At 35.9% G+C, this 22249-nt stretch overlaps 1 protein-coding gene across 3 annotated transcripts in view; it reads right to left on the bottom strand.

The window, feature by feature from the left end:
• Positions 1 to 21292, bottom strand: part of si:ch211-288d18.1 (USP6 N-terminal-like protein) — a 33734-nt gene extending 12442 nt beyond the window's left edge. The window contains exons 1-3 of one of the 3 annotated variants that reach the window (XM_048185167.1): positions 21121 to 21292; positions 4880 to 4953; positions 580 to 665 (exon numbers count right to left, since the gene is read on the bottom strand). In XM_048185167.1, coding sequence (XP_048041124.1) covers positions 580 to 665; positions 4880 to 4945 — 152 coding nt within the window. In that variant the 5' untranslated portion in view covers positions 4946 to 4953; positions 21121 to 21292. The other 2 variants (XM_048185168.1, XM_048185169.1) reach the window with 2 other exon arrangements.
• Between the last annotated feature and the right edge of the window lie 957 nt (positions 21293 to 22249).

The raw sequence follows: 22249 nt of genomic DNA on the forward strand, positions 1-22249 counted from the left end.
CTTTGATAGTTTGATACATGCTCCGAACCACAGATTCGAAACCAAAGATTTGTAAAGCTTCAAAGCTTCATGAAGCAGTGTTTTGAAATCGGCCATCACTAGATATTGTTGAATAAAGTCGTTATTTTGTTTTTCTGGTGCACAAAAAGTACTTTTGTCGCTTCATAACTTTGAGGTTGAACCACTGTAGTCACATGAACTGTTTTAAATATGTCTTTAGTAGCTTTCTGGACATTTGAAAGTGTTGATTATCTTGCTGGCAATGGAGGCCTCACTAAGCCATCAGATTTTATCAAAAATATCTTAATTTGCATTCCGAAGATGAACGAAGGTTTTACGGGTGTGGAACGACATGAGGGTGAGTAATTAATGACAGAATTTTCATTTTGGGGTGAACTAACCCTTTAAATCAGACTGCTTTACATGTTTACATGTGTTGAAAGACAATGTATCCAATGAATGAAAGACAGCCATTATGAGTGACTATTATTTTCAGACAAAATAAAAACGCAAGAGCAAATAAACAAATACCTGTTTGCCAATATGGAAACTGAATGCTGGGTTTTACCCAGGACTTACTGAAGAAATCCAAAGCGATCCGTAACTCTGTATATGCTGTAGTCTGCATCCTCCCAAGGATCAATCTGAACTCCTGCGTCTCTACCCTAAAAAACACATGAGCGAATGCTTTATTTTGTCTCATTTCAACACAAACTTTGAACTCTGACTTTATCAGAAGTGCAACAATTCATCCAATTCCAAGCAACTTTTAAGCATCTTTAAAGGCAGCAGTTCTGAATCAGATTAGACTTTCATCATTATATTACTTTCATAATTATATTCCTAATGATAACATACTGTAATAATATATTGAATGCTATTCTATGATATAATTATAAAATATTAAAATTATAATATAATAAATATCAAATTATTTTCCCACAAAACAGTTGACTTGTTTGTTGAAATTTTTTTTTTAGTGATCATGGCAGCAGCAAATCTGTGAATAAAGTAGGCAGTTGTGTGTGTGACAATGTGAGCCAAATACAATTCTGCATTTATTTGAACTGACTAAGTGATTAAGAGATTTTAAATAAATAAATATGTTAATTTAAAGGTGCCCTAGATTATGTTTTTAAAAGATGTAATATAAGTCTAAGGTGTCCCCTGAATGTGTCTGTGAAGTTTCAGCTCAAAATACCCCATAGATTTTTTTTTATTAATTTTTTTAACTGCCTATTTTGGGGCATCATTATAAACGTGCCAATTTATGCTGTGGCCCCTTTAAATCCCATGCTCTCCACCCACAGAGCTTGCGCTTGCCTTAAACAGTGCCTTAACAAAGTTTACACAGCTAATATAACCCTCAAAATGGATCTTTACAAAGTGTTCGTCATGCATGCGTCGGATTATGTGAGTATTGTATACTGTTATATTGTTTTGATTCTGAAAGAGTTTGAGGCTATGCTGCGTGGCTAAAGCTAACATTACACACTGTTGGAGAGATTTATAAAGAATGAAGTTGTGTTTATGCATCATACAGACTGCAAGTGTTTAAAAATGAAAATAGCGACGGCTCTTGTCTCCGTGAATACAGTAAGAAACGATGGTAACTTTAACCACATTTAACAGTACATTAGCAACATGCTAACGAAACATTTAGAAAGACAATTTACAAATATCACAAAAAATATCATGATATCATGGATCATGTCAGTTATTACTGCTCCATCTGCCATTTTTCACTGTTGTTCTTGCTTGCTTACCTAGTTTGTTGATTCAGCTGTGCACAGATCCAGACGTTCTGCCCTTGTCTAATGCCTTTCATAATGATAATGTTGGGAACATGGGCTGGCATATGCAAATATTGGGGGCGTACACCCCGACTGTTACGTAACAGTCTGTGTTATGTTGAGATTCGCCTGTTCTTCGGAGGTCTTTTAAACAAATGAGATTTATATAAAAAGGAGGAAACAATGGAGTTTGAGACTCACTATATGTCATTTCCATGTACTGAACTCTTGTTATTTAACTATGCCAAGATAAATTCAATTTTTCATTCGAGGGCACCTTTAATACACTTGGGAAAGTTGCAGTTTTTATAAACTGAAAAACAACTTGAATTAAACGAGCAAAAATTTAATGCAACACATTTCTGCTCAATGGGTTCAAATGACATGTATCTACATTATCACAAATGTGTACTTTGGTGATCTAAACCCATGCCAACCATCACTTTTTGCCATGACTGATTTAGTCTCCATCCTACCCCAGTGATGTATATAATGTAAAACAGAGGAAACATTTCCAATAGTCGAGCTGAAGCTTTTATTTTGTTTGTGTGCGTGTTTTAAGTGGTAGTTCTGTGCTGGAACTTTTTTTTCATGTTTTGCTGAGTGGTCGATGCAATAATGGAAAGTGACAGCAGCAATATTCTCTCTAGCACACCGCTCTCCACACAATGTTCTGTGGCTCGCTAACCATTCTAGTGAAATGCAAACAAATATGTCCCAACTCTTGTCACACAACCAATGCCATATAGCTGCAATTTTGATTTATGAGCTGAGAACAATTTAATGCTCTGCACTTATTCAACAGAATTTTCACCCTGTCTGTTGAGTTCAGTGCATCTGACGTTTAAAAGCTTTACCAGTTGGTGTGGATTGATTCCCTGAGGGGGACGGCTGCTGCTCTCCTGCCCTCTTCTCAACCCCATGGTGGAGAGAAGAGTGGAAAGCAAGCAGTGATCCGTGACAGACAGCCAAAGATTACAGTGCCAGTATTCCCCCAATTTCAAATAAGTCTGTTAGAGAATGTCATGATGTGCCATGGTCAAATTGATCACCACGGCGGCCATATAGTCCACAAACACTTTGTTGGAACAAAAATATTCTGTCTGCTGCACTAGCACATAAAACTGCCTTTAACACCTGAGTGTGGTTCCTCCCAATGTTATTTCCCTCTTGACAAATCTGAGATAGTTTTCCCTTGCCACAATATGTATTGCAAAAAACACTATACAAATAAAACTGACTTGACTGAACAGCCACAAAGGCCATAGCACATGTGAACAACGTCATAGGTTAGAGGTCAACAACCCAGTGCAAAATAAACTCCAAAACACAAAAAAAGTCAAAAGTACAGTACAATAATAAATTTCCCCTGCTAATAAAGTCTAATGCTCAGCATAACACTTTCAATCATACAAAATCTAATCATTACACTGGTGTTCATTTTATGTTAGCCAAGGCGGCATATATTTAATCAAAAATACAGTAAAAACAGTAATATTTATATTAGTACTATGTTAAAATGTAATTTATTCCTTTGATAGTAAAGCTGAATTTTCAGCATTATTACAGTCTTCAGTGTCACATGATCCTTCAGAAATGATTATGCCTATTTGCTGCACATTTGCTATAACATTTCTTATTATTATAAATGTTGAAAACCGTTGTGCTGCTTAATTTTGTGAAAACACTGATATATTCAAGATTCTGTTGATAAAATTTTAGGAAGTTATATAAAACTAGAAAGTTCTACTCATGATGATTTAATATTAGTTAATAATACATTAATGCAATATGTAATATTTTTGCAGTAAAATATCCAAAAACCACTAGGCCAGTGTTATTTATTTTGTTCACTTTTGTTACTTACAATATCCCAAATGTTTGCAACTATTTGTAAATCGTGAGAAAATTGCAATTTTAACCAAGGCTCCGGGACGTGTGAGGAGTCGCCTGTCAATTGCGTCATACCCGTATTACCCTCGATTTCCGGTTTTATTTTGTAGAAACCATGGAAACACCAAAGACGCTTTAATATATTACACGTTTTAATAGACAAGGGAACAACTGTTTTGATATATTTATAGACAGAAAACTAATTGTTGTTATATAGCTCAACACATTTAGTCTTATTGTTTAAATCTAATTTTCTTGATTTTTTGCTTTACCATGCCTCAGAGAAAAACACTATTTTGTCAAGTAGCGAACATAACAATCAGATGCAGCTTTATTTATAGTAAAAGTAATACAGAATTTTCTCCATCATACAATACGTTTTAAAATTTAATTGCATGCCATTTATCAACACAAGCCATCCAGTATTTAATATGAAATTCTAAAATTGATAGCTTACTGCAGTGTGTCTCAAACAAGTGTCTCACAGCAATCGCCGAGCGAACATACAGAGTAACGTTATAACATTTTCAACACACTCAAATGTATCTAATATGTTAAACAGAGCTGCGTTACCTCATACTCATGACTGGAAAAGCGGAAGCAGCACCGGCGACTGCGGCATAATAAAAGTTCTGCTGCTCGTGAGGTGTGTATTGCGTAATTGCTCCAGCGGCCTCGTTCAGCTCCCACAACACTTGGTCCTGCTCTGCTTCATACTACTATAACGTTAATAATCGCATCCATGAACATGATTTCTTCCCAAGTCCTATCCCAAATTTTTGCACCATCCGTTGAGATGAAGGCTACATGTTCCAAGATTCCGCGCTGAAACTTGGCATCATCAAGCTATGCCTTTGTTTTGAATAGGCCTCTAGCGACATCTAGCGGACAGAATTATTACATACTGCACCTTTAACAAATGAACCTTCTTGTAAAATGTTAGCCTGTCGCTTTTGATCAATTTAATGCATCCTTGATGGAAAAAAAGTATTAATTTCTTTACTGCATTTGATACATTACCTGAATGGTAGAGTATATACAGCAATCACAATTCTAGAAAATGTACATTTTTATTAGTAACTCAAACATTAAAGTAAATAGGCAAACTTAAACAAGTTACAGTAAGTATCACAGTATTCGTACTGTTTCAGTGAATATCTGAACAAATAGTGAGAGTAATCGGCACAGTTTACCTTATTGTATTTTGAGATGATCTCAGCACGTTCCTCTGCTATCAGCACCTCTATGTCCTTCTTCATGTCAATATCTAGAAATACAGCACATAAAGAACAATTAATGACAAGGAGAAAAAAAAGAATACCACCAAAAAGCTGAACAGTCTGGAAGACGGGTATGTTAAGTTTTGTTTGGGGGCTTTATGTTTGTAAAGATGAATATTAAATAGGGTCACTTTTAGGGTTGGGAATCGAAAATAGGTACTAATTCTGGAATCTGATACTTAAGGTCAGGAATCGGATACTGAAAATTAAAAATTCTATTCTGTTTATCGATTCCTGTGTGCGCATTTTAATGTGATTTCAAACCATTTTAAAGTGTAAGAAAATGTGAAAAAGCATTGCTAATTAGTTGGTTAGGCTGCTAATATTTTGTAGGCTACTGATATTTATTCATGGAAACCAGCTGCAACAAAAAATTTTGTCAAAAGACACAGAATAAATATGTTTGATATAAATGTTTGAATTTTTCTACCTTACTGGAATCAAAACTGGGAATCGAAAAGAATCCAAAACGATAAGCAGAATCGGAATTGGAATTGCTAAAATTCAAATGATCGCCAATCCTAGTCAATTTGCCATCCTGTTGGCACTAGGTAACCTGAGCTCTCATAATGTTTTGAAGATCCTGTTGGTCATATGAAGGCCTTGACTGTCTCAGAAACTTTATCCCCATGGGAACCACAGAGCCAAAGGAAGGGAACAAAGATTCCCGCCAGGCTTCAGCTGTCTGAGAGCGCTGTGTGTCTGCTGAGTCTGTCGCACACACAAAAATAGAAACTGACAAACACAGTCACTCGCTCTGGGACACAGAGTTGCATGACACGCCATCATAAGTCATATTCAATATTTCTATCCCATCACCAAAACATACCAACTAGGGCTGTGTATCACCAACAATGTCACGATACGATACGCATCACGATACTAAAGCCACGATACGATACGTATCACGATATGGTTCAATTTAGAATTTAAATTTATTTTGAGCAGAGTTTAGTAACAGTAATATGTGTTTACTGAATAACCAGTGTTATAACAGTCGTGATAACTGAAAAACTATTTTGTTTTTGTCATTAAAAAAAAACAATGATTTAAATTAAATATAAAAGAATTGTCACAAAAAAGCTTCTTTTAAAAGCTTGCTTTTAAAGTCACTCCCTCAGTAACTGAATTGACAATTATAGTGACACTGAAGCATATCAACAAAGCTCAATGACTAATTTCACTTGCAACAGTAAGTTGACTGTTAGAAAACTAAGTTGGTTAATTATATTGGCTATAATATTATAATAATGTCTATACTGCCTGTTTTTTTTTTCCATCTGTAAAAATGATTTTTTTTGGATATCAACTCAAAATATGTTCTAGAACAACATTTTTTTTATTAACGTGGTCTACAAAATATGGGCTACATGAGTTTACAATACACACTTAACAATAAGGTTCATTTATTAAACATCAGATAATGTATTAACATGAACTAACCATGAGCAATACATACTGTATTAGTTCATCTTTGTTAATGTTAGTTATTAAAAAATACAGTTGTTGATTGTTTGTTCATGTTGGTTTACAGTGCATTAACTAATGTTAACAAGATTTAAATGATGCGATGTGACCGCAAAGGGCACGTTCACTTTCACGATCAAAGTGCACGCCACTTATAAGCATTGTAAATGCAGTATTACAGTATACACATACCAATTAAATGCGCAGGTCTCCTCTCGTGCGTCCTCCCCACTGGACGAGGCCAATATCACTTTCGTTTCACTTTCAGATATCTCTATTATATATGTCATCACTGCTTTTACCTTTCTAGATGTAATTACCGAAATCAAAACAGTCCATAAACTATATCCTCACGAAAACTTAAGTCAAGCCAGCTCGCGCGTCAACCTGAGAGATCGGCCTCCAAATTTCTCGGTTTCTAAATGGACGGTTTGGCTTGATTGACAAACGCTAACGTTCGGGCATGATTTATATACCATCGACCTGTCCTAAAACGTTAGCACGCTTTGATCGATGACTTGGAGATCGCGTGTTTCTCCGTTCGAGAGCGCATTTCCTGTTCACATTCGCGATAAAACAGCTGATTATTTACGAATGAAAGCTCACAGAAACGTGAATGTCTGCTTGCATTGCTTGCTAGCGTCAATTGACATCACGTGATTGGCTAGATTTAAAAGCAAGACAGACTCGATACGGCAGCTGCTGTATCGATACGCGCATCGTCAGGAGTTCATGACGATGTATCGTTGTATCGATATTCTGAGCACAGCCCTAATACCAACTTACATTTAAATCTTCAATAAGCAGAAGAGAATAAAACACAGTTAAGTGTTTCTTTCAATGACAAGTCACTTGCCCCTCACCCCTAAATTAACAAAACAAGCGCATCTGTTGTGTTTGTACAATATTGTTGATGACATTTCCTGATGTATTTAGACAGAACAGGACACTCCTGACAGGAGTCAATATACCAGTACTGACTTTTTCTCACTATGGCCTTTTCATCTGCCCCTTTCCCAATTTTTCCTTGAAGCTTACTCATATCATAGAGGGCTGAAAAGTGCTGACACAAGTACAAGTGAAAAGAGAAGGTGATCTACATTTCCTAAAAAATGATAGTAAGTTGTTAAATGCAAAATAAAAGTTTGAGAGAGAGAGTATGCTTACATCGCTTTAAAACCAGCAGAACCACAGGAAATAATTCTGTGCTTGTGAATTTTGCACTACACAATGAGAAAATCATTTACTCAAAACCCCAAACCACGGTTTGTAAAACTAAAGGAAAGCAAAAGACTTTACTAAGCATTTTCTACATACTGGCATTATATTAAATTGTATATCCTCTCACTAAAATCACTCTCTATGTCAGTTTAACAAATCTAGACTGCTGAGGTAGATCATCATAAGAAACATTAATAACATGTCATATTATATAATGCAGCACAACACTTTAGTGTAAAGGTAGTGCTCCGCAAAACTCCCAAAGCCTTAAAAATAATCCAAACAATATTTACAGAGAAACAATAAACAGCTTGTAAACAATATGCCACATAATGTTACATTCACCCTAGGAAAGCCATTCAAAATTCATAGATCATTAGTTAGAAAAAAAAAGAAAAAATATCCAGAGAGGAGCATTTTGATCAAAATTTGCACTATACATATGAATTATATAGTCATGTCTTTATTTAATGTAGCCGTGTTTATAAAAAAACAACAACAACAAAAAAAAACTAGTATCATGAAAGTTTTTATTACTGAATTGGACTAAAAACATAATTAGGCCTATATAATTAAATAGAAATGTTTTCATTTAACTGAAAATCTAATATAAAGTTTGTTTTGGTGTTTCAATAAATACACAAAAGAGTCACCTTCAATGAAATTGATCTGAAATCTGGATAAGCTGGCCTGATCCCAAACTTACATAAACCAAGATGATAGTCTGTCAAACACCCTAATCCACATCCCTAAGGATAAGCAACGAAATCCTTCCTTCTCCTGAGGAAAACTGTCATGATCTGCCACCTTTGCAGCAAGCAGCAAAAGGATTAGGTTATGCAATATTTGATGAAACCCCAGATTACAACCCTCAAGATTGTCATCCTGAAACTACAAGCGCTAAGATCAATCCATATTTGAAAATATTTACATGTAATGGTCTTATCCAACATACCATATTATAACATGTACTTAAATAACAAATGCTATAATTTAGATTAATTAAGAGCTGTTTAAAGAGGTATTTCCTCTCTAAACCTCAGTTTGTGTGTGTGCTTGTCTATTTTGATTCTTCCTCAATGTAATAAAACATCTCCTATTAAAGGATTAGTCCACTTTTAAATACACTTTTCCTGATAAATTTACTCACCCCCATGTCATCCAAGATGTTCATGTCTTTCTTTCGTCAGTCGAAAAGAAATGAAGGTTTTTGAGGAAAACATTCCAGGATTTTTCTCCTTACAGTGGATTTCAATGGCTACCAACAGGTTGAAGGTCAAAATTACAGTTTCAGTGCAGCTTCAAGGGCTTTAAACGATACCAGATGAGTAATAAGGGTCTTATCTAGCGAATCGATCGGTCATTTTCGGAAAAAATATAACCGTTTATGCTTTATAAACAAAATATCGCATTGTACGTACTTTCCGCTTCCGCATTCTTCATAATGCTTACGCTGAATGTTCTACGCCTTCCCTATTCTACTTAAGGAACGAACGCAGCGCCAGTTTCGTTTTTTTCCGTAACTTGAATAGGGAAGGCGTAGGACATTCATTCGCTAGATAAGACCCTTATTACTCATCTGGTATCATTTAAAGCCCTTGAAGCTGCACTGAAACTGTAATTTTGACCTTCAAACTGTTGGTAGCCATTGAAATCCACTGTAAGGAGAATAATCCTGGAATGTTTTCCTCAAAAACCTTAATTTCTTTTCGACTGACGAAAGAAAGACATGAACATCTTGGATGACATGGGGGTGAGTAAATTTATCAGGAAAAGTGTATTTAAAAGTAGACTAATCCTTTAAGAAAATATTATAATTAAAATACTGTACTTTCATTGAATGGTGGCACATCTTCAAATCCCTGCAAAATTCCACAAGTCATCTGCATGTCCTATGGTTAGCATGTAACCCCAATTATCACTAACACTTCCAACAGAAAATATATGAATAAATTTCCACTGCCTCTCATTGTGAGGTACTATCAACAATACAACAGCAGATGTTTTCTTAGGGGCTTGAAGGACTATTTGTTAGATGACAGTCCACAAAAGGAGGTACAAGAGTCCATCAGAGGAAGCTGGATGCAATATTATTCAAATGGTGATGTGGAAACTATCTGCTTTTTAAGCTTAGAGCTTTTTAAGCTTGAGAATGAGTGATGAAAAAGTGTGGTGCAGTAGCTCTGTTGGTTGGTGTTCGTACCATCCCCCTTTCAAGGGGAAAGAGAAATGGACGCCTTAGTGGGTACAAAGATGAGCAAGCATTTCATACAGACCAATCAGAAGACGGTACAGAAAAGACTTACATTCTGCTGGATTCATCTCTTTGTAATTCTTTCTGAAATTAGGGATACTGCAATGACTGAGTATTGGTTTATACACTAATTCTAAATTACAAAAGATGGCAAATTTGCCCACCATGGGCTTGCATCACCTTCAGTACTTGTGTGTGCCAAACTCAGTTCATTTTTTGTGAAGCTTCAATAAGATTCAGCCAAAGCTCATTTGAAAAAAAAATGTAGCCTACCTATACAATTCACTGCAGTTTCAGGTTGAAAAAGAAAAAAAAAAAAGACTAGTGACAGTAAAACACCAACTTGTATTCCTTTTCACACAAAGATTACAGGGGCAGATTATTGATTAATAAAGACTTATTAAAAATGCAGTATGTTTTCTTGTACAATATATTAAGACCTCAATACACTTTTACAACAGTGGATGATTTGTAAATTAATACATTAATTAATACACAATACAATCAAAGACTTGTAGAAAAAAACTAAAATGGCATGGTTGCTTTTAGGGCTGGACGATTATGGCCTAAAATCAAAACCTCGATTAATTGAACATTTCACCTCGATTACGATTAATGAATGATTATTTTGTTTGTTTGTTTGTTTTTTTGCCCTCATAGTTCACTGACAAGGTTTGTACTGTAAATATGACTGACTATTAAAAGGTCGGATATTTTTTCCTATTTAAAGAGTGATCTAACATAACAGCTCAATTTCAGCAGTTATTTTATCTATGCTTCATAACATTTCTTACAGATTTCTGCTCGTTGTAAATCAGATAAAGATAAATTTAGCACAGTACCAGTACAAATGATTGCGTGTGAATTAGTCATACCGTCTCTGTAGCTGTGGGTTGTAAATGGTTACTCCAAAACTAAGTAGACACTATATGCTATAAGACGTTTTGAGTTTCTAAACTACTTTAGTGATAAATCACTGGACAGCGCTGACTAGTTTCTGCGTTCCTCTATGTGCGCGCGATCTTTACGTTTTGAGCAGCTACTGTTTGTATGAGTGTTTGTGCCATACTGCAGCTGCGCGAGCGCTGTAGCTCGGAATAATAATACATCCGATCGTCTAATCGCTTGAATGTACAAACCTTAAAACAAATACAACTGACAAAGTTTAGTGAAGACGCAAGGCTCACCGCTCACGCGCCATCACTATGTGTTGAACCGGCGTTCACCTCCGTGTTTTGCTTTTATGCCACTGCCTGGACGGGGTGGAGTCATGTGGCTACACACGTGGTAATGTTTTTAAGGGTAAAGTATTAACAGGATTAAAAAAAACGAAATAACCGACATGGGAAAATTACGTCAGTTAGAGGTTCTGAATTTCGGTTTCGGTTACTTTTCGATTAATCGTCCAGCCCTAGTTGCTTTAATAAATGTGTTTTTATCTCGTATCAGTTTTGGGTAGGTTTAAGTGTAGGCAGAATGTTATTTTCAAACTCGATAGGACATTTAGTGCCACTTTTAGTGCCACTCACCATACATTTCATTACCGAACAGCAACGATACGTACAACAACCAATGTAATAATTGATTCATGTCAAATTGAAAAGATTCATGTTCATCTGTTTTGGATAAAATTCAACACGGTTATTGCCACTCAATGGACATTTCACTTTGAAAGTATTGTGAAACATGCTAGACGCAATGTCAGAAATGTCACCACAGGTATCATGAGTATGAATTAAGATCCCATGGCCAAAACTGCACAAAAGCCTGAAAATATAATTTTGGATTTTGCTTAAACTGCCTGCCTGCCTGCCTGCCTGCCTGCCAAAGGGGAGAAAAAACGTTTGCGAGACAATTTATGTTAAACATTTCTTCTTGTGATCAAACACAGAAAGAAAAAGAATTTAGCAGGGGCAAGTTCCTGAATTCGCTGAATCAAACTAGTTTCAGTTATTCCTGAAGAACAAGTATGGCAGAAATTAGGCCAAGACATTATGTTCTTGTTTGAATGGAGACTGGGTGGGGTTTGTATTTGATTGCTTGTGTCAATGTAAAAGAGCCTGTTTAATTCATCTGGACTTTCCATTTTAGGTCTGACTGCCGATCTCTTCCAACTCTGTTTATGAGTCAAACACAAGGGAAAATGCTGACCTGTGGGCAGAGATCTTACACAAGGTGCCATAAATAGCCATTTCTCTAGAGAGCTGGAGTTTAACGGTTGGCTCTCTAATTGTCTCAGCTCTAGTATATGGAATTACAGGCCTTTCTGCTGAACATCTTCCCAGATAGATGGAGAACTCCATGCCTGACCTAGGAATCACTGCCAACAGACCTGAACACTAAGGAACGAATAGATTCTCACAAAATCTGAAGCATCTTTTACAGCAGTGCAGATTTTATGTTTATGTTAAAAAGTTCAAGCAGCAAATTAAATATTGTAATAATATTATATAATAACTGAGATTGATATTTTATTGACCAACATTAAGGCTCATATTCTGCTCTACATTACATAATACATAATGACAGTTATTATAAAATGTCTCTTTGGAATCAGTTTCAGCTCTTAACAGTGATGTCACAGTAATGGTGCTTTTGTTGTTCACTCAACTGAAGAATATTTTGGCGAATGAACACAGATGCACACCATAACTTACAGTAAACATGAGTGAATAAATGTGGGCTAAAGCTATGAATTATTCATGTGTGCTGTGGGCTACAGAGACAGAGCGACGCGCGTCATCATCTGAAAACCACGCCCACCGGGGCGGAAAACAATCCAACAGTCCCCATTGACTTTATATAGCATGAGGCTGCCTCTTTGTCATTTCTGACTTATAACAAAAAACAGAACAATGTCTAAAAGCTGCTATGTGACAAGGTGTACAGCAAACAAGCTAAAAAACCCAGAACTAAGTTTTTATAAGCTGTCAACCCCCAAAAAATTATGTTTAAGGACACAAAAGTGGATATAGGCAGTGAGACAGAGCACAACAGGTCATATTACTATAAGAACTACACTGGAGGGGAACGTAATTACATTGTCAATTTCCTGGACGAAAGCTGTTGGCAGGAACTTCTATAATGCTGCATTCACACGGGGTGTCGGCGTTAAAGGATTACTCCACTTTTAAATAAACTTTTGCTGATAATTTACTCACCCCCATGTCATCCAAGATGTCCATGTCTTTCTTTCTTCAGTCGAAAAGAAATTAAGGTTTTTGATGTAAACATTCTAGGATTTTTCTCCATATCATTCATTTCAATGGGCACCAAACGGTTGAAGGTCCAAATGGCAGTTTCAGTGCAGCTTCAAACGATGAATAAGGGTCTTATCTAGCGAAACGATTGGTTATTTAAAAAAAAAAAAAAAAGTTTAAGTTTTATAAGCACAAATGCTGGCCTTGCTCTTTTCTCCGATGCGCGTTCGTGACGTCACGTAATACGCAATTACGTTGAAAAGGTCACGGTTGACGTAGGCGGAAGTATCGAGTCAGTGTTTACATTACAAATGTGCAGAAGGAGGATCGTATACACATATTTAAATGTCTTTGTGTCAGTTTATTGTTTAATCCTTTGAGCGGTACGTTCCCACATATGGGATGTTTATTTCTGTGCCCCTGGGCGTACGGTTCCACATATGGGATTTAGAATGTTCAGCGACGTCACATAACTGCCAGATTCAAACTGTGCTTTCGCGCTCTGGCTGCGAGACGGACACGCGCTCTCTTGTCATCACAGCTATGCAGTGTTTTCAGCCACATAATGTTTCTTTTAAGGTTTCAGACATTTAAATACGCATAAGCACCATTAAACAATACATTTGGAGTTTATAAAATACACACCGATGTCAGACGTCAGTGGAAGCATCAATAAACAGTGAATTCAAATATAATTTGCCGACATTTATTCATATCAGACACACATAATGGGTCTAAGTAACTATAAAGTTTACTCTCTTATTCTTCCAGTTCACCAGCCACTTACTTGCATATATTTCAGGAGAAACTGATGTATTCACCTGCTGTAAATCAGACTGACAGAACTCTGAACTGCAGTGCAAACTAAGATGGCGGCGCCCATCTCGCATTATAGATCAAGATAAAGATCATTTATAAAGGTTTTTAAACGACAAAACACACTCACTCACACATATTTGAGAACCGGAATATCATATAGTTGAAGACATGTAAGCAAGTTTGCGAATATTTTAAATAAAAAAGGAAAAACAAAATAATAGTGATCCATCTCTCATTCAGTGTTATTGTGGCTACGTTCAGCGCTCGTGACACGCACACGTCGCCATGGAAACAATAAGGGCAAACGTTCTAAAATAAGGGTCGCCTTAAAAAAAAACTCACTCTGGCGGTCAGTTAGAATATTTTAAACTCACGCTAGAAAGGTGTGCGTATCCTGGGTGTTTTAATATTAGAAAGCCTAAAAGAACATTTTTGTCAGGACAGAAATTTGTGACTTTTCATAGATTTCCTATACACAATCCTGAGCGAATGAAACTGTGGTTGCTACGCCTACGTCAACCGTGACCTTTTCAACGTAATTGCGTATTACGTGACGTCACGAACGCGCATCGGAGAAAAGAGCAAAGCTAGCATTTGTGCTTATAAAACTTAAACTTTTTAATTTTTTTTTAATTGACTGATCGTTTCGCTAGATAAGACCCTTATTCATCGTCTGGTGTTGTTTAAAGCCCTTTGAAGCTGCACTGAAGCTGCCATTTGGACCTTCAACCGTTTGGTGCCCATTGAAATGAATGATATGGAGAAAAATCCTAGAAAGTTTACATCAAAAACCTTCTTTTCGACTGAAGAAAGAAAGACATGGACATCTTGGATGACATGGGGGTGAGTAAATTATCAGCAAAAGTTTATTTAAAAGTGAACTAATCCTTTAACGCTTCTCATTTACTTTGAATGGATGACGTCATGCATTGCCAAACTGAATTGTGGGTTCCGTCACGCAGCTTCACTCGCGTTGCAAGTGACAGAAGTTGAAGATTTCTCAACTTTTCAAGCGCCAACGCAGGCGTCAGCCAATCAGATCGCTTTATGCAAACACCCTAGAGCAGTTGCTAGCTAATTGCGTTCGTGCAACACCGGAAAGTAATGTGATTGGCTGTTATCACTATAACGGTCGCATCAACACAAGCTTCAGACATGCCCTCCGTCAAGCGTTGACGCTGACACCCCGTGTGAATGCAGCATAAAGGTTGTTTTTAAAAGCTTGTCAAATATTCATTAGCTATTTTCCATCCAAAGTTGCGAATTTAACTGCAAATTTGGAATTGCATATAACATTTGCGAATAACGAATTTCCATCCAGTGAGTCGAAGAGAATAAAATCGTCACTTCCTGATAAACTGGCCCTAAATATCACTCCAAAAAAATGGAAGTTGCTGCAGTAGAAGCGACTGTATATAATAATTTTTTTATGATATCCCAAAATGCGCATAAAAATAGGTGGGTGGAAACATAGCTATTGTGTTCGTTTGGAAGAGGAGTTCAACACACACAAAAAAATGGCTTCAAGTGGAATAGTTATCATTCTCAAGTCATTGCACTATACCTTCGAGACACATTTCAGTGTGACATCAGGCCTTGCTGGCCAGGCTGCTGGGCGTGCATGGAAATCTGAGTACAGCGTGGTTCTGAAAAAAGACTACATTTTCCTTTATGCTAAAAAACAAAGAGGTCCAGGTTTATACAAGCCAAGACAGGATGGTATGATGCTTTTTGTTTGAGGAAAGAGTTCTAATTTGGATGGGATTATATAAGCATATAGGTCTGCTTTGTTGACATTTACTATTCCGACACGAAAGAGAGAAGCTGAACATTTAGAGCTGGGGAGAGTAACAGTCGTGTGGGGGAAAGCAGTTGTCAATGTTCATGCAGGGACAACTGGCATCACTTGCACTGCCATCTGGGTGGGCCATCGCTGCCTCGTACTAGCTCACAGATGTAGAGCACTTCAACACACTGAGAGAGCCTTGTCCTGGCTGAGAGTCTTCACACACACAGTGGGGGCAACAGAGATCAACCATTAATGTGGCAAGTTGTTCAGTTAATGTACATCAGTTTTGTGCTGTTGTTTTATTTGAGCACAAGCACATGGCAGTGACAAGTGTTAACATCTGAGTAACTGATAAGTGAGTAACAGTAGGCTGAAATGCAACCAGATCCCAGATTTACACAAAGTACTAAATAAGCATAAAAAAAATACTATATAATATGAACAACTCCCCATAAAGGTCTGAGGAAAGAATATGGAAAACCAAATCCTGGAGTTTTAACCTAAAAAAAGATAAAACTGTAAGTGGTTGAAGGAAGGAAAATGTGCAATACCTACATTCATATGAACCGAAATGTGATGGAAAAATATGTCCCATATTGGAGCCATGGCCTAATGGTTAATGTACAACTTGCTTCTGCACAAAATACTGTGAATACACAAGTGAACTTGAACTTAAATAAGTTGAATCTCAGAAATGTAAGTGAAAAATTGCACACTGTAGCACATGCATGGGTTAAATTTATGTGTTAACAGCTCAAGCTATAGAGCAGTAGTATTGAAATGGCGGACTACGGTCCGGTTCCGGACCCCGGCTTGGTTTCATCCGGACCGCAGGACATAATTGTGCCATTTCACCATTTCTACAGTTTAAAGTTAGCAGTGAGTCAAAACAACTGTGCGGTACACACCACAAACGCTCAGGATCCATAAACGTATGGATCATTACCATTGCTTATGTTAATAATCTCTTGGCGCTACATCCTTTTACACGTAGGTGTCTAAATGTAAATAAAATAATACAAATGAAAAGCCTGATAAAACATCTGATCTAACCTTTTTATATATTAGATTTATATATTATATTTCATATGCAGTTGGGAGAAATATTTACTTTTTTGGTAAATATTGGTAAAAATTCTTAGACATCACTGCTTTGGGTCTCGGGGCCCAAAAATCTCATCTTTGATGACTATTTTGAGTGTTTAGGATTTTTTCTTTTACAAAGTACTAAGGCTGCCCTAATGGAAATGTATAACTGTTCCAAAAAAAGTATTGTCCAGACCTCTGCTAGGAAAGAAATATAGAGACCGGACCTCTTGGAACTTTAATTTATTATTGTATTATTACAGTCTCTGAGGGTTGAATAATTTATTATTCATTTTTTTATTTATATTTCAGTTATCATATAAAGAAAAGAGAAAAAAAAATAACCCTACTACTGCATTAAAAAAAACAAACTGTATACACCTTTTTCATTCCAGGCCAGGGTCTGTTTGGACCCAGTGAAGTAAGCTTATAAAACAGGCTAAATTCATGAAACCTACATATTCTTTTTCTAACAAAACAACACAAAAACATCAATATTACTATGAAATGTTTTTCAAACAAAATTTTACATCCATAAACTATTACTTTCATACAAAAAAATTATGATAAATTTTCTTTTTAAAATTTAGACAAACTTTTTCTCTACAAACACATTAAGACATTAATTTGTTTGTCATTTTATTTTAATTTCACAATTCTTGTTTGTGCAGGCACAAGCATGTTTATAAACAAAATGCAAAATGCGGGAAGGAAAAAATGTGTATATGAGTGTAGGAAAGAGACTAAATGTATTTTACAGAAGTAATTTAAGAGAAATCTAACTAATACATTTAAAATAATAAAAATAAAAAATATATAAAAAACAATTTCATCTGTAAAGCCACAGTTCATTTTCAGGTCAAAACAGAGCCGGAAGCAAATGATGTAACAATTTAATTTAAATGGTTATTATATCTAATTTTTTGTTATAAATAAATAATGATGTATATTTTTATAGTCTTAACACACTTATAAAATTTCACTAAACACTATGGATTTTATTTATTTATGTACTTTTTTTTTTTTTTTTTTACCTTGTACAGCGTCACCTTGTGTGAGATCAATAGAGCATGCAGAGCGATCACCTTAGTAATTTAAAACAGACCAAAGAGAGCCGTAGACTAGTAGCCAATGCACTGAACTATGTTGCTGAGTCAGGTGATGCAAGTTTGTGTCTTGTGCAACTAGGTAAAGTTCTTTAGAAGAAGATTCATTTCAGCTTCTTCTCCCTCATCATTTCATGCCCCACTTCTCTACTGTAGCTCACAATACAAGAGGGAAAAGACCAAAAATAAAACTTAAAAGAAAGACGAGATTTAACTAGCCCATTTAGATAAACCTCAGTGATAACAGATCTTTTTAATGTCACTGTAACAGGCAACCACTGAATGATAAAAGTGTGGCCATATGGGGGTGGATAAAAAAGCTTTTATGCAATAAAAAAGCAAAAACATTAAATTATTGTTCTTGAGCAGATTTATAAGAATAACTAATCCCTATATGACATCAACAAAGAGCAGCAGAAGATAATAGTGTAGTCTCAGCCTCAGACGGCACACCCACAGACCTCCCACAATCCATTCACCGACTGTCTAATGCATATTTCACACAAAAATGCCTGACAATACCAGTTCAAACTTGGAAACAAAGTAGTGTTCTGTCCAAACAGCACCAAACAGCATTTTTTTTTTCTGTTTTCCATCATGCCGTTTTGACCAGGTTCAGTCTTCAGACATTATGCCATAGTCAAAAGTCTGCCTATGCACAAGCACACCACTAAACAGTTTATTTGTCTGCCAGATGAGCAGTGTTTATGTTCAGTGTGCATGTCCATTTGAATATCTTACAAATCCTGAGATGAACACTCAACACTTCAGTAACACTGGACACAGTTTAGTGGAGTTATGAAATCTCTCCTCCAAACATCATTAAAAAGGTGCATCCCATATTTTAAAATGATACAACAATCTCATAAAATTAATTATAGCATTATAACATTTTTCTACTTTAAAGAACCTTTTGTGGAATGGACAGGTTCCATGGATGTTTAAGGTTCTTTATGGAACCATAGATGCCAATAAAGAAAGTGTGAAGGTTTATTTCTCTCTACAATTAAAAGGCTATACCATATTAAAGGAACACTCCACTTTTTTTGAAAATAGGCACATTTTCAACAACAGTTGAGATTTACCGTTTTCGAATCCATTCAGCCGATCTCTGGGTCTGGCTGTACCACTTTTAGCATAGCTTAGCATAGTTCATTGAATCTGATGAGACCAATAGCATCTCACTCAAAAAAATGACCAAAGAGTTTTGATATTTTTACTAGTAGTATTTTTAAATAGTATTTAAAACTTATTTATTTAAAAAAAAATATCAAAACTCTTTGGTCATTTTTGAACGAGATGCTATTGGTCTCATCAGATTCAATGAACTATGCTATGCTATGCTAAAAGTGGTACAGCCAGACCCAGAGATTGGCTGAATGGATCCAAAAGCGTTAAAACTCAACTGTTTAACTCTAGGGGAGTTGGAAAATGAGCCTATTTTCAAAAAAAGTGGAGTGTTCCTTTAAGGCTAAATAACTGTGAAATACAGCCATATAGAAGCCCACCCAAAAGCTTACACACAGATCTGTCATTGGCCTACATCCATCTACTGAACATCTGTGAGTGGAAATGCAAATGATTTATCCCTAAATATGTGTGTTTGTGTATGGGAAAGAGAGAGAAACACTGACCATGTTTACAGAAGAAGAAGTTTACATGTTTCACAGCTACTGGGATATTCTGGTATGCATGTAGTCAGCATGATCCAACTAAAAGACATGCATGTTATTTTTCTGCTTTTCTCTTTTTCTCTCTTGCTATTTATTATGGTGTATGATTTTTGTAAATATATATTTATTGGAAATATACATATAAATATGTAAATGAACTATCAGCACATTCCCTTTTTCATCAAAACAATTAACAAGAACAGAAGAAAAAAAATAATTTTGGATATTTTTCAACTCATTAATTCTCAATAAAAGCATAGTGAATTGCAAAATGTAGGCCATGAGACTTACAATAAAAAGAATATCATAAGGACAAATTAAGGATCATAAGGATTAAAGTAAATTAAGCTACACTCAACAGTAATGATTCTAAGCAATAATATGATAATGATACTGTAAATGAAAAGACAGTAATAAACTGTAAATGAAAATGAAAACATTTTACAGTAAATTACTGGCATCCAGCTGCCAGTAAGTTACTGTAAAATTTATAGTAATCTCTTTACAGTGCAGTTATAGATCTACAATTATAGACATATATCTTTTAATTTTTGTAAAATGTTACTAGCTGAATCTTCTATTTGCCCCAAACAATGTGTTTCCTTAATAGCTTAGCATGTCATTGTCTGTATTCTAATATTCCCCAGAAATACTTTTGTTCAAACTTGCTATAAACTATAAACATTCCGTTGTGGAGGATATTCTAAGTAAGACTCTTAACACAACATATTCAATTTTTGATTATGTGTTATGTGTGTAAATGTGCTCAATTCATAGTGCTCTTGTGCGCTATTGTTAAGGACATGAACAAAAATAAAAAAAAACGTACTATTTAAAAATCACAAAAAAATGTAGTAGAAACAGCAATAGCACGATCTTTAGTGCCTCAAGAACGTAACAACAGTTCATTATAACATTCTGATTATAGAGGAATATTGCAGTAAAGCAGAACAAAGGAACCAGTGTATGCACTAAATAAAAAATAAAACAATAAAAACGGCATCATGGCTATTGAACAAGAAAGGGATTATTAGAAATGCAGACACAAAGGAATGCATCAAAGAAGTGCCTTGAATATGGAGATTCCATAACCGAATCACCTGAACTGCACCAGACTGTAGGCGCATTTCAGAGGTGTGATCAAGAGAGTGTTTGTAAACAGCTTCAGATTAAATCCGCTGAAAGTGAACGGGTTGGTTCTCAATGCTTTCTCTTCTGCATTTTCATCAACTGGTTCTTAGAATAGCTACCAATTAAACGTGTGTTTTAAAAACAGGCGACAAGACACAAATAATCGAGATGCTGATGCTACATGTGGTGGATTTCAAATCGCTCTCACTCCAGCTGCAAAATACATTCTAATGAGAATCGCTTAAAATGACATTATGTGTCGTTGCAGTTCTTTCTGTGTAATGGATCTTGAATAATATTACTGTTATGCTATGCAACATTCAGTAGCAGTAAGAATAAATAGTGAACCAGATGCCATGATATCAAATGCACAAATAAAATTCCTATAAAGGGAAAAAAATATATTACCGTTTATTGTGAAGACTCTTCATTCCTTCGTCGCTGAAAACATAGGAAGTAAAGCGAAGCGAATAGCTAAAAATCTCGCGGTGAATACAATAGCTTCATCTAACAACATTGAGAGCGGCACGTCAGAGCGCACAGACTGTAGAAGCTTGTGCAGATAGATTCTGGCTGGTAGCTGGTCACGTGACCTGCCAGTAAACCCAGGGAAAGATTGTACCGCTACTGGCAGGGCAGGTCACGTGACCTGCTGCAAACTATGGAAATATTGACCGTTCATAGGCATTCACTGAGCCAACGCATCTCTACCTCTGTGTTGAAGAATGTTATTCAAACTTTATACTAAATATCTAAACATTTTGGTGTGGTTTGTCTTGAGCCTTAATGTAGCCTAACAGTAGCCTATGTAAGGCCTTGGACTGAAAGATGTAAGAGATGTATGAGATGTATAATGCCATGCAGTTTGAACGAATTCGGTTTAGGTCAACACGTACAATTAAGCACTTGTAAATATTTGTTTAAAACTGAAATGCCATGTGAGTTTTTAAAGAGACACTTTCTCTTCCAAGTTCAATAAATAAATAAATAAATAAATAAATAAATAACCTTCCAAATAATTCAGGGTAGGCTATGGGATGGATGGATGGACGGACAGATTAGTAATGATTTTTTTTTAAGTATTTCACACACAGTCCAGCTATTCAAAATCGTAGTCAAGAGAGAAACAGTGCAATTGTGCCCTCTGTTGGTTATTGCGTTATAATGTATCTACTGTGGGTTTGACTGCAGGCAAGTCGGCCTACCCCTGAGTACATTATGCGTGATGGGGCGGGGTGTCATAGGCTATTTGGGCAACTATTGGTTTATGATACATCAAAGTGTTACTATTGGTATTGTGACGTTTTAAAATGAAAGCTCGAGCCCTGCACATCCTTCTTTGATATCCATTAGATGAGACAAGTGTTTTTATTTAAACAGTTTTGACAGGTGGGTTTATTTAAACATTGTGTTGTATTAGGCCTACTGTTTTAAAAGCTTGACTATATGTAGTGATGTTTTACATTTCATCACAATGTTTTTCTTTTTTTATGAGTGTAATGCAGTTGTTTATGTTGCAATTTTCACTGAATAGGTC

The sequence above is a fragment of the Megalobrama amblycephala genome, linkage group LG3 (genome assembly GCF_018812025.1).
Source record: "Megalobrama amblycephala isolate DHTTF-2021 linkage group LG3, ASM1881202v1, whole genome shotgun sequence".
Lineage (NCBI taxonomy): Eukaryota > Metazoa > Chordata > Actinopteri > Cypriniformes > Xenocyprididae > Megalobrama > Megalobrama amblycephala.